The sequence below is a fragment of the Aythya marila genome, assembly GCF_965140915.1.
Source record: "Aythya marila genome assembly, chromosome: 1".
NCBI classification, from domain to species: domain Eukaryota; kingdom Metazoa; phylum Chordata; class Aves; order Anseriformes; family Anatidae; genus Aythya; species Aythya marila.
In genome coordinates this window covers 31,978,231-31,992,102 of record NC_139042.1, presented here as the reverse complement: position 1 = coordinate 31,992,102, position 13,872 = coordinate 31,978,231, and the positions used below count along the sequence as shown (strand labels likewise).

Genomic DNA, 13,872 nt, shown 5'->3' with positions numbered 1-13,872 from the left:
GATATCATGTTTATCCATTTTTAAATTGTCCATTAACTTGTATGCGTGAAACATTAGCAGCAAGTGTTTTTATTATTGGAGCTAAAGCTGGTATTTGTTGGTGTGTGTGCTTGCTTGAAGAACCTCTCCTTTCAATGCATGAACTTGGAAACCAAATTGCAATTTGTTCCTATCAACCTGATTGGCAGAGTATTATTATATACCAGAAAACATAATTGTCGTTCTGAAACTTGTTTAGGCGGCACCTCTTTCCATGGTCATGTAGGGAAATAAACATCTAATTTGGACTTACTTGTAAAGATATGTAACTTTTTTTAGAAGCTGACTGTTCTTTGGAAGAAAGGCTGATAAATGTGATGAAACGTTTGTGTTTTTTTTTCCGATGCTAGGTCACGTTACTGCTGTTCTATCTTTCCAGAAAAATACCACAATTGGATTTAAAACAAACAAACAAAAAAAACCCACAAACAACCCTACAACATTGCAAACATATATATTATACTAAATACTTTGCAATAGCAACTTCACTAAGTGTCTACTTGAACACTGGAATACATTCCTTGTATTTCACAGTTCGCTAATTAGTGGAAGGTTTATTGGAGTAATTCTGATGACATCATAAATCATAAGCCCACCAGGATATTATTTGTAGATACAGATCCGAATTATATTCCTCAACCAGCTTCTAGAAAGTTTTACAGTTTGGGTTTAATGTCTGGAAATACGCCTTGTGATTGGGGAATTAAGATGATTTCGTTTGTTGCATTTATGCAGAGACTAATGTTGCCATTTGAATGTTTTCCCTGGTATATCTGTAGAGTTAAAGATCATGATTAGTATCTCAACATAAATTGTCCAAGATTTTGATTATTCTGCTTGATAAAATGTGTTCATATAAATGTGTATTTCTTAACAAGGAACCAATACAGTAGATTATTTGACATATTAAAATTCTATGAAGAGAAAACTGTACTAATTTATAAAACTAATAATGCTACTTTATTTTTTAGGTGTTCTTAGGACTATTTCCTCCCCCATGGTAAGTTCTGGAGCTCCAACTTGTGACTTCAATTAGGCTTTTTATATGCTTTAGTTCCAATCAAACATTATTTTAGTGTAACTATTAGAACTGCACATCTCTTGGAGCCACTGGGTAACATTTCCCCCCCCTTCCCCAATATCAGAGCTCAGAGACAAGATAAATTATTTTTCTTAGAAAAGAAACTAGAAATATTTATTGAAAATATGTTGTGCCATAGGCTTGATCTGTACATTCAGTCTGATTTCAATTGCTTGATGAATTTGAAAATACATAAGCAAAATCAATCCTAGTTATGTGAAAATGGCATTTCAAAACAACAGATTACTTCTATTTAAATTCTAACCACATTGGAGCTCCAAAGCATATTATGGGGGAAAGGGGAGGAGTGGGAAGAAAATCTTTAACAAAAATAAAGCTATTTAAATGTTAAGGTATCAACAACTCTTGTGCCACTGGCAGTGCTGTGCCCTAAGTTTGCTGTCACCAAGGACTTAAAATAAAGGCATTCTTGTATAGTTTGCCATTTGTATACCTACAATTTAGAAATACTTTTTTTCTGATTTATAGATGTCTGAAACAGTTGCATAGCGAAAAACAGTTATTTGAAGCTATCAGTGTCAAACTACTGTATGAATGGGTCTGCACAGAATTAAATTAAAAGAAAACAAATGCTAGTACTTTTCCATTGAACTTGAAAGATAATTTTCTTTTAGAAGTTCACCTTTACAGTGATTAATATTGGTACTTACATCTTAGCGTTTTCAATACACTGTTTCACAATGTTTGTGATGAATTGGAAAAAATTAACTTGAAATGTTAAAATTGTTCGAAGTCCAAACTGTGTAAGAAATTTAACAATTCTCAACATTTTAAAACCTTTAGAAGAATAGATTTTTATCTGTTACTTATATCTATTATATTTACTGATAATAGGCACTTTAGAAGAGAGGCTTCAGATTTATGAAGAAGTTAGTAAAAGGCATCCCAGAGCAGTTTCACCTAGAAGATTACCTTTAAACTTTGTTTCAGGTAACAAGTTGCATATCTGTTCCATAATAGTTCTTTTTTTTTTCCCTCAATTTTTTATCAGGCTGCTAAATGTGCATTTAATAGCTATTTGTACGTGTACACAAATTAGACAAATCTATTTTTCCTGGAATAGACGAAATTATTGATGTTTTAGAATTTGATAGACAAGTTCATGCACTCTAATATGGTGGTACCAACTGTATAATGGTGTCTTCATTGATAAAACTACACTACAGAATGGTGTCCAAACTTGGGGGGAAATCATTGTCCATGTTTCTTTGGCATCATGCTGGTTAAAAGTCATCAGTTTTAAGGGAGGGAATATAGTACACTGAAGATAGCCGGGGTATGTGTCCATGTATACATGCATGTACATATGAGCTATCCTATACTCTAATTTATAACGACTAAAACCAGTTGTAAAATATGCTTATAACAATTGGATAGCATAGGGCCGAAGAATTTCCTAACAGTTTGTATCCTGGTGATGTATCAGAAAACACCATTTTTTTATGAATCTGTTTATAAACTGGTGTGCATTATTTTTATCTAGAACTGTTAAAGCCAAGATCCATGGATTTAGTGCTGAAAATTTAATAATAGAAACAAAAAGCAGGTGTGCAGCATGAGTTGTTTTATTTCTAATTTTATGACTAAGTTCTTTTCAGCGACTTTGTCCTTTTACAAGCTGTACTGAAGTACAGTGCACAAACATCCTCAAATATGGAGGGAATATACATATTGTTAAAACAGAAAACTGCTTTTCCAAAATACAAGAGACGAAATTTTACAAAATAGTAAAAGCCTTAAAAACGTACGCTCAGAATATAGCTATTTAAGTGCCATAACTCCAGTAGAAAACTACACTACTTGGGTTTTGGCTGCCATGATATTTCTAAATTCAGCAGTAAATTACCATGGTATCTGCTGATGTTTTCAATTTCTTAAGGTTAGCTTTTAGTTTGGTTCCTTTACTGAGCGTTACCTATGTTGTACCTTCTAAATACTACAGAGCGTGACTAGTACACTTGTACTTGTCTGTTGTTGCTCAGGAGTCTGAATGTGCGTACACTTCTGTGTGCCATCACAAGACTAATGACTTCATAAGAAATTTAGCCTTTAAATTAGCATTTGTGCCTTACTTAATCCCAGGTATTTTTATTTTTTTTTGAAGACACAGACAAATTTTTAAGACCATTAAAAGAGGTTTAAAAAGCTACGTGACAAGTAATTGTTTTTCTTCTGTTATAAAGTAAAAGCACTAATACATAGCAAACAAGTACCCTGCAAAATGATTTTGCATATCTTTATTAATAGTGTTCTGTTGTTGACCTTTTTCATTGTATGTTTTGCTCTGGGTTATCTTCGCATCTGACAGTGTAGTCTTACAGCTAATAGTCATTACCAAAGTTATTTCTATTTAAATAAGGATTAGTTGTTCCTGCAATACCAAACTTTAAATGAAAGCAAAATAATTCATTTTTAAATCAGTTGAGTAAAATCTCCCAGTAAATTACCTTCTGCAGGTTTCATAAATAAGAATTTCCCTGATTTAAATCTTGTGTTTCTGTTAATCCAGTAAGCTTGTATCAGTCAGGATGAATAAGACATCCTGTGGAAAATCATCTGATAGATTGGTTTCCCAAATGACTCATGTTTATAAATTGAGCAGGTGAGAAGTCTCGTTGGCTAAAGTTAATAATGAGAATGTTGAGATGTAGAAACAAACTGTTGTAGAACTACATTTGCAAATTTCAAGAGGGTAGAATTTTTGGTTAAATGAAGTTGCTGTCCCTGAGTGGCCAGTGACCAGTTGCTTGTAGCCAGCACTTGTTCGTCCAGAATTGGTGTGGAGTGCTCCAAACTGCAGGCTTTCATTAATTGGACGGTCCTTTCCAGACCTTGCCAGGCACTCCAACTCAGTAACCCTTTAATTGATACAGACCAGGTCCTTCATCTTCCTGGAAACCACCTTTTTGGAGGCTGGGTATGATAGTTAATTTTCAGACTAATCAGGGAATAAAGTCTGGCAATCCAGTTTTAGATTTGTTGACGTTGCTATAGATTCACTGCTCATGTGGCCAAGACTCTGGTGCATCTGTTAGAAAGTGGACCCTGAGCTTGGCTTTGTCATAGGTGGGTGCTTCATTGTTTTGTGTGTTTCTAAGGCTTTTTCAAAGCTGTTCTGCTTTCTGTAAATAAGCACATACTTAGTAGAAATTGAACCTTCATTGCCTAAGCTTAAAGTTACGATTTTTCCACCGAGAATATAGATTAGAATAATGCAACAGAAGAAACTGGGATTTTTTTAGTTGGAGGGCAGTTTCCTGTAGTGTGAGAAAACAAGTTTTAATTAATTCACCTGTAATAAAGCATGTGCTTCTAGTTAACTTGTGGACCCCCATGTACACAGGTAGTAGAAGCTGCTGTACAGAGACTAAAAAAAGACTCCAGGAGAGGAAGAGGGTTCATTTAATCCATCCTTCTTCCTCAAAGCATGGATAACTTCTGTCTGTGCTATTCCTCACACACATTTATCTAACTATATCATAAAAACTTCCAGTGATGGAGCTTTTGAAAGATCTCTAAGGTAATCTGCTCCTTGGTTAGTCTTAACAGTATAATTTTCAGTATAATTTTCTTCAGTGGTTATTTAAATACCCCTTGCTACATCCTGGGTAGCCACCAGATAATCCTTGCCCTCTTTTGAAGCTTTTGCAGGTTTGAAGACTGTTACCATGTCTTCTAGACAGCAGTCTCCTAAACAATAGGAAGTCAAGCATTTTATTTTCTGATCTTTTTTATTTTTATTTTTTAATCCAGGGCATATTTGCAACCTACTCTTAAATAACAGGCGAGATGAAAACCCTTAACTGCAGTTTTTCAGTTACTCTGTTATCCAGAATTGTACACCAATTAGTGCTTATATTTATATGACACTTGCAATCACTGACATATAACCAAATACACTTTTGTTTCTAGGTGAAAAATTTAGAGAACTAATGGATAAGTTCCTGAGGGTTAACTTCAGTAAAGGCTGCCCACCCTTGTTTACCACTTTGAAATCTTTATATTACAATCCAGAAAAGGTAAAATTTAGTACTTGTTCGATTTTAATGAAATCTTCTGTATTGAATTTTTAAAAGATTACCTAAATGTTTATTTATAGTTTTCACTGTAATTTTCAAATAACTGTTACATAACATCTTTCTTTGGTATGCTATTTTGTCATATGCATATTCACCATTTGATGATAATTAATCTGTGAAATGAAACTTCTGTAGACAGTTGACATCAAAATGCTTGAAATCTGATTGATGCAGGATGCACTGATTTATTTATTTATTTTTGAAAAATCGGAGATAACCAGCAAATGTGTTTATGTACTCCAAATGCAAGTGTGTCGGGATTCTTTCAACTTATGGTTTATGATGTCACCAGAAGTCATGATTTTAAAGTATCACACACGTGACTATTCTACATGTATTTCTGAATTGCATCAACACATTAGTATTTACCAGGAAGGCTTGTTTTCTGCTTCAGTGTCTGGATAAATCTTAGTGTTGAATTTTTGCTCTTCCAAGTTCTCCCGGTTTTGGAAAAATTGTATCATACTATAACAGTTATTTCAGTTTTAGTTCTTTGTTCCAAGCTCTTGTAATGTACAGTAAAATACTAATCTTCAAACTAAAGCAAGCTAATAAACTGTGCAGCAAATAAAAGTAAAGGTCAGTCTATTCAGATGTTCCATTTTTGCTACAAGCAGTACAAACGCTTGGTATTCTAATCAGTTCATGAGTGGTTAAGAGCAGCTTTTGTAGCTGGAAGAAAAACCTTAATACATGATTCAGCTTTTCAACCAGCAGTGGATATTCCTTTAATTGAACTTAAATTCATGAGATGATCAGAGTGAATAATATTTTTTTTCAAAACACTTTTGGGAATTGTAATCTGTACTGTGTGTGTCTCCTGGGTTGACATAATTCTAATAAATTCTGGTATCATGTACAGTACAAGCCTTTCTACAGTGCATATTGCTAATGCATATTTTTCCATGTAAATTTCTGAAACTGCATCAAGATTTTTTTAAAATAAAAAGCACTGAATAGCTAGACAGAAGGAGGAACATTGCTGCAAAAGTTTTCTCTCTGATATTTGAAGTATGAAAATGTAGAAGTAAAAGACAAACTCATTTGGCTTGGAAGACTATTTTAGCACCTGTTTTAGACATGATGAGTGAAAAGATTACCAACATGTTTTGGGACAGATTTGCCAGGAAAGGCATGTTGCTGCTACTCATCTTCAGTGTATCAAATCAGTACTTCCCAAACTAGTACCTTGATTCCAAAAACTAACTAATAAGCAAAATCAAAAGCCTCAATTGCCAAATTTATTTGGATTTGTCTGCAGTGCTGACTTCTGCAAAAGAGTTTTCTCTACCTTCTCTTCCCCAAAAGGGGTCTGTTTGCATTTCACTTAGTTCACTATGGTTCATGTAACCATAACACAATAGGAATCTTTTTTTTTGTCTGACTAATTTTTGCCTCTGACAGTTTTAGCAATTCTGAAATTTAGTGACTAGGGGAAAGAAAAGTGTGACAAGTTGGAAACCATGCTGCACCTTCAAGGAAAATGTACCTTTGGATCTGGCTTCTCTAAGTTGGTGCTTAATGCTACCTTCTAACACAAATACTGTTATGTTTTGACTGAAAACCGAAAGAATTGTAGTCTGGATTATGTTGTGCCTGTTAGAAATGTTAGAAAATATCTAGGAAATGAATACATTTCCTGCAAGTGTTGGGGATGAACATGAACAGTTCCCCCTTTTGACTCTTGGAAGCAGTTTTAATTCAGTGTAGTCAACTGCAGTTGCATTCTGAAATGGTATAGATATGAGGATTTTATCAAAGAGTTGGTATTTAAGCCTAGAAAGCTTTTTTTTTCTAGAACTCCAGGGGTGTCCAGGATCTTTCTTAAAGCATGCTTTCAGGGAAAAGGTAAAATAAGTAATACTTATACTAATAGAAGCTTTCTATTTGTATATACTTAACTCAGGCAAAATTAAGTGCTATAATGTTACGTGGGAGAAAGGGAAATGTAAATTGCTTAATTCAGTGCCTGCAAGAATATAGAAGAATAATGGGGAAAATGTAACTTCATTTGCTCAACCAAGATGAGGATTAGGTTTCTCAGTAAGTATCTTAACATTTTGGAGTTAAGTTTTGGAGCTAACATTTTGGAGTTTGATATCTGAGTGAGGAGACTAAAATGTAATTATAGTCAGTTCTAGAGGAAAAATACTGATGTCTGTGTCCTTCTGTTTGGAGGGGATTAGAGGAAAAAAGACATTATGTGGAAAGTAAACGTTTGCTAAGCTGTTGAGAAAACTGTTTGGTATCTAATTGCTATAAGCTGGTACTTAACACTAAATGTTTTTACATTAAAACTACTGGTATATCTTGATTTCAAAACATTACGTTCTGCTAGCTCTGGTTAGTAGATTAGGGTGAAACAGCTTCAGTTTGGGGTGAAATCTACCTTCAGCTACACTGAGCTGCAAATCTGTAGGATTTGTCAGGCTCAACGTGAAGCCTAATCAGGGAGGTTTTAGAAACTATTCAGTACTTACTCTGCTTGGACTCCAAATAGTGATGTTACAGGTTGGAAGATATGCTTTAGATTCCAACAGAGATGACATGGTTGTGATAGAGATCTAAGACAGACTTGCTGTACTTGGGGCAGTTGTGGAAGAAAAAACAGAAATAAAGTGGGAAAAATTGTTTTTATCAATTTAGAGAACTAAAGTTCAACTGTTCTTTTATGATGATTGTCTGATCAGTGAGCAATGTTTTGGTATATTAGTATTGACTTGCTCAAAAATCCTTTAAGTAACTAAAGAGTTAAAGGTAAATTGCTCAATAAATGTGTAATAAAATCCACTAGAGTAATTTTTAATTTACACGTTCACCAAACACTAGAGACTAGAAGCATGTCCAATTTGAGGATGCTTACTCTGTTGGAAGAGTGGGTAGTATGAGGTTAAGAACTAAGTCTTGAGTTAGCGCTCAGCAGATTGCTCAAAGCACAGGTGCTAAAAGCTGCTCTTTCTTCAAGCTGTAACAATTTAAGGGATGTAGTGTGGAAGGCAGCCTGGAGGATGCAGGTTAAAATGCATAGAAAGCCAGGCCTTACTCTGTTCTATACAGAACAATTTCTTTAAAAGAAGGAAAAATTGTTTAGCTTTTTTGTTTGTTTGTTTTTGTTTTCTTTCTGAGGGATCGAGGTGGGGTGGGCTGTCATGACACTTTGTTCCAACATGGAAACTTGCATCGAATTTGGCACACATCAAAAATGTGTCCCAGTTCATATGCTTCAGAAATGTAAAATCTTGGTGTCTGTGTGTAGTAAAGGGTTCTTGACTTCATTTGCCATTTATCTTAAAATTAAAAATTATAGATATATTACTATAAGATATTAAGATGTTAGATACAAGATATTAAAGATGGAAGAAGCATAGTCAAGCTGTATTTTCTTTGTGAAGTAATGGTACCTTGCATACCTTCATGGTTGTTAACAACCATATCTGAATAATAAACGTCATTTCACAGCTGCTTGCTAGACTTCCCCTTCTGTCATTCAATTTCTCTTCTTTTCACCTCAGCACAAACTCTCATGCAGCTGCTCGCTGAGCTGCTTTAGGGTTAATCCATCTGCAATCAAATCCCTTCCATCAGTCTTCAGCCGGATCATTTTTCTGGATCTTATCACTAGCTTCATGGAATACTGTGAATACTGCAAATGAGTTCAGAAGTAGTATGCCAGAGATGTTGAATCAAGATGGAGGGATCACAGCAACTCAGACTTGAACTGGTTTAAATTGACAAATCTTTGTATGCTTAATGCCAGCTAAGATAACCATACTACCATTTATACCAGGAAAGTGAGGAGGCAACTCAGGTTACTGCCAATTGTATAGCCTTAGTCATTGCAATGGTATAGGTCACACTATTTCAAAGATTTGGTGTAAGAGAAGTACGTGAGACCCATGTAGAAAATTTAGGCTGAGATATTTTTTTATCTCAAGGGATGGTAAGTTGCTGCCTTTGATTTTTTTCCTTTCCAACTCTTACGGACTTTGAAATCTGCTTCTTGATGACACTGGAATCTTGACCATATAACTCAATTAAAAAAAATAATAGGGTAAGTATGTACATGGCTTAAGAGTATTTTAGGATCATGCTTTATGTGTCTAAATCAAGATCATTTGATTTGCATACTAAGATTTAGAAACATTAATTTTCATACTTACACTTGTAAATTGTCCAGAGATCACTTACAGAAGATTTATAAAGTGGTAACTTTATAGCTTTCAGTGGACAATAGATAATAGTAATGTCAGTGTGATTGGATGAAATTGGCAAAGCTAACTAATAATTTTAAGTTTTCCTTTTTCTCCAGCTGTAGCTTTCTCAGCTTGCTGGCACTTTTTTTTTTTTTATCTTATTTTATCGTATTACAGGATTTTGTTCTCTTTTTGAGCAGACTGTGACAGTGTTGGGGATTTAGCTTTAAGTTCTTTGCTTTGGTGGAAATTGGAGATGCAGTCAAATTTCAGTCTAACTAAACAAAGTAGTTTGGACTTTTCTTTTCATGTAGTTTCTGGCTTCTCACTGACTCTCTGTTGACTTAATCTCTATGTGGAGATGAATGAAATGCTTTCTAATGCATTTGAGTCAATAAATGCAAATACTTTAAAAATGTTTCACTATCATAGAGCGGCAATAAGAAAAATCTAGATTATTTTTTATGGTTTTGCTATTCAGTTGTCTTTTCAGGAAGACTGATAAGGATGCAGTGCAGATATGTTCAACTTAGGCTAATGCCTCATAGTTTTGTCCTCATTCAGATATTTAATTTAATTTCTTGTTTGAACTGCTGTTGGAAATGCTACAGTCTGATCGGGGATCAACAAGCTGTGTCTAAACAAAGGATCCTGGAGGCACAGAGTTAAATGTTACTCTTTTTGCTACCTTAACGTTTCCAGGAATACAAAAAACAAACAAACAAAAAAATTACCTTTGCACAGGTTATAGTAAAGCATATATTGCATTCCTTTATTCAGGTAATCTTTTGCTAAGTATTTGATTAAATCAAAAAAGTATAGTTCTTGTGTGCTTGTCATGCAATAAAGGTAACTGACACTGGTTTTCACAGCTCTTTTCTTGTCCCTCCCCACCTGCCCTCACTGGTGAATTGTTTTTAGGCAGGTGTGATTGTGAATGTTCACACTTCTAAAACTTCCAGTTTGTGGTTTGTCTTCGTCTTCCAAATTCAATGCAGTTTCAACAGTCAAGGAATGAAATTAAGTTCTGGATTCAGGCATTTGGTTTTAGGTCAGTGTACGTAAAACTGTTCAGCTCCACTTGAAAGGGTTTCCACTGGAACAGCCATCTAGATACCTGGGAGAAGTGGCTGCTGCTTGTGTTGCCGTTCATTCAGAGGGCTGGAGAAATGTGCAGAAAGCGATCTTACGAAGTTCAACAAATGGAAACGCCAGGTCCTGTACCCGTGGAGAAATAATCCCATGAGCCAATATGGGCCAGCGTCTCACCAGCTGGAAAGCAGCTGATGGGGGTGGTTCAGAAACACAGCAAAAGGGACACGAGCCATCAGTATGCCCTTGTGACAAAGGAAGCCAAAGAAGGCCTTAGGTAGCATGTGGGGCTACCTGAGGAAAAGCCCCACCAGGAGGTATGGTGGAGGGAGGCCATCTTCTCTCCTCAGCCCCATGGTGGGACACATCTGGAGTGCTGGCTCTAGCTCTGGGCTCACCAATACGTGGCACTTGTCAAAGGTGGGAACAGGTTGAGAGAGGTGGCAGAGACCTTCCTCGTCCTTGGTGACTGACAGAACATGACTGGATGTGGCCCTGAGCAACCTGCTTCAGCTGACCTGCCTCTGTAAAGGGAGAGCTTGGACTCAGCAGGCTGCAGAGATCCCTTCTAGCCTTGATAGTTCCGTGACAGTAGGTACTGTGCTCTGGGATTTTTGTTGTTTTACACCTTTTTGGTAGCAAAGCCCCCAGTCAGTTCCTATAATTTTGTGCTTTTGCCTTCTCAGACCTTTCACAACAGGGGAAAGATAGGTACTTGCCCCAGAAACTGCTTTGTAGAAATGGATTCACTTCAAGCAGAGGTGAATAGCTGGAGATTCGCGTTCGTGTTAGGTTAAATGTGAGGACATCACCGTTCACCACTTGAAGCTGAGCACCTGTAATTGCTGCTTCAGGGTAGCCACTTTCCAAAAGAATAGGTTTTTGTTCAGGAGTGTAATGGGGTTAGGCTGAGGATGCTGTCTAGATAGAGAGGGATCTAAGCACTGTTTGCATACAGTCCTGCATCCATCATGCTGGATTTTGGAGCCCTCAAAGTGATGTATATGGCAACCTTCTTTATTTTTGTGATGTTCCAAAGTGCAAATTCTAACAGATAATGTAACAGTTGTGCATTTGGTGTTTTGTAAGTGATCTGCTTGTTCTTTCCAATGAAGAGAGAGCTATCTCAAGATTTTATTGTGCTGCTTAGAAATCAGCAGTCACTTAGCCGAGCTGTTGATGTCGATGTTCACTGATACTGAATTTGCCCTCACCGTGTTGGTGAAGGAAAAGTGGGAGGAGAGATGTCAATAACATTATAGCAAAGCCAGAACCGTCTGGGTTTATTTTGCGGGTCAGATAGCTCACGCTCACCTTGAATTGCGTGCAGATGGAGACAATTTGGTCTGGCAGACCTGCTGTGTATAACGTTATACGGCAGGGATGGTTGGCACAATGCTATGGGGGGATCAGTGAGTGCTGTGCTACCATTGGCTTCATGTGTTAACACACAGCAACCGTTGAGGTGCTCAGTGGAGCAACTTTCTTTAATGCTTGACAACTCCAATATGCCAGGCTTTCAGCAGTTAAAGGAGGTGCTGTGCTATGGAAATTTGTACTTCAGTCTTCAAAGGCTATTGCTCTTACTTGCTATCCCAAGCACATGTTGCCTTCCTGTTCTGCAGTGACGATGGCATACACTTACACTATGCAATATTTTACAGTACAGTATGCAATGGCATACACTTAAAAAGAAAATAGCCATTTCCCCTAAAACAGCCTGTCCTTTGAGAGGTGGTAACATTAGTCCCATGGTCTGACATCTGAATCCTGGAGTTCTAATTTGTATAAAATCTACAACAAAAGATCACAGTCCCTGTATACTCTGTATGCTGACAGTGAAAATTGCAAGCGCGGAATTGGTGTGACTCTAGCAGATGATGCTACTGAGGGATTTGATTCATGAGTGCATCAAGCAGTTCGAAATGGGTTGTGCAAGCGCCCTGACTCACAAAGTTGTCCATACCTCCCTTGTCCTTCAGTTGGCACTTTTGCTGAAGGAACAACTCAGATGTTTGGGGTACCAGCAGCAGCTTTCAATTTGCACTCATTTTTGGTTTTCTGAATGCATTGTGCTGTTCTGCTATAAGCATCTGTGCAACAGAATCGTTTCTGCAGTGGCAGTCTCTAACAGACGGGTGGATTGAAGATGTGAAAATAAACATTAGCCATCCCACTACATGATTTAAAAAAATTCACATGCTATGAGGGAGGCGCTTCTCTGTAGCGGGGCCAGTGTAGTTAGTGTGTTTTGAAGAACTGTAATCATTCCTAGAAAAAATACTTCTACTTTAGAAGAGTATCACTGCAAAGATGTGCTTTTGGAGATTGCCTATTCGCTTGGTTTTCTTGAGGTTGCCACAAAATGCTAAATTTCTGCATCATCAATTCATAAATACATTGTGGAGGTAATTTGCATTTCAACGTGAATTTGTCTTTAATACTTAGTGCATGGTTAAAAGTGAATAGGGATTGTAGGTGACTAACTAGAAAAAAAGTCAGTTTTATGCATGGCAGACAGAATGCCATCCTCCATAATGAAACTTGTGGTTTTGTGCTTTTTCCTCTAACAAGATATTCTGTTTTCCACTGCCGCTTTGAAATGTATAAACAAAACATGGCTTTAAACATGAGCATCATGGAATTTTTACCTATGGCTCATGTTTCTGAAATGGCATCAAGTTTCATTTCCATGATTTGTGGAGCCTTTTAGAATAACCATCTAAAGCACTGCTATGTGAGCGAGACGTTCTGAAGTGAATGCTTTTATATGCACAGAGCACTTACTAGGAAAATGTTTCAGTACAACAATAGGTGTATGTACAAAATCATTTGATATAGATATCTTGGCCTTTTCTTTGATATAACACATTTACTGCCCAATTACTAAGCTCCTTGTTTTATGCCAGAAGCAGTTTTAGTATTTTTGTTTGTTTGTTTTGCCTGGTGCTTAAATTTCTGCAGTGTTTTAAAAAGAAATTACCAGCACAGTGGCCAATTTTCAAGTTTTCTAAAAATGGTAGGTCTCTAATCTCAGAAGTCTGCTATTTGGTGTGGAGTCTTATTCAACGTGCTTCTATCAGGCTTTTGGTTTTTAAACAACAAATATATTTGGCTACTTCAAGTACATCTATAACGTTGATATCTGAGTACCTGAGTAAAACATAGACAGCTGGCACAGTGTGTGTGTTCTGTTGAGGAAAAAGCTCTAGTTTCTCGTTGGCACACTCGAGAAGCAAAAATTTGTGTTTAGCGGTGCCACTGCATAATTATGAGTTCTGCTGTTCACAGAAAGTTACTGGTCGTGGTGAATGTAGCTGCAGCTCTTGACGGAATGGTTCTGCTGGAAGCTAATAACCCGGTGTGT

General features: G+C 36.6%; 1 protein-coding gene across 2 annotated transcripts in view; it reads left to right on the top strand.

Moving 5' to 3' along the window:
• Positions 1 to 13,872, top strand: part of NAA16 (N-alpha-acetyltransferase 16, NatA auxiliary subunit) — a 63,757-nt gene that overhangs the window by 26,247 nt on the left and 23,638 nt on the right. For both annotated transcript variants that reach the window (XM_082770126.1, XM_082770127.1), the window contains exons 8-9: positions 1,976 to 2,071; positions 5,054 to 5,160. In XM_082770126.1, coding sequence (XP_082626252.1) covers positions 1,976 to 2,071; positions 5,054 to 5,160 — 203 coding nt within the window. The remainder of the gene's footprint in view (positions 1 to 1,975; positions 2,072 to 5,053; positions 5,161 to 13,872) is intronic.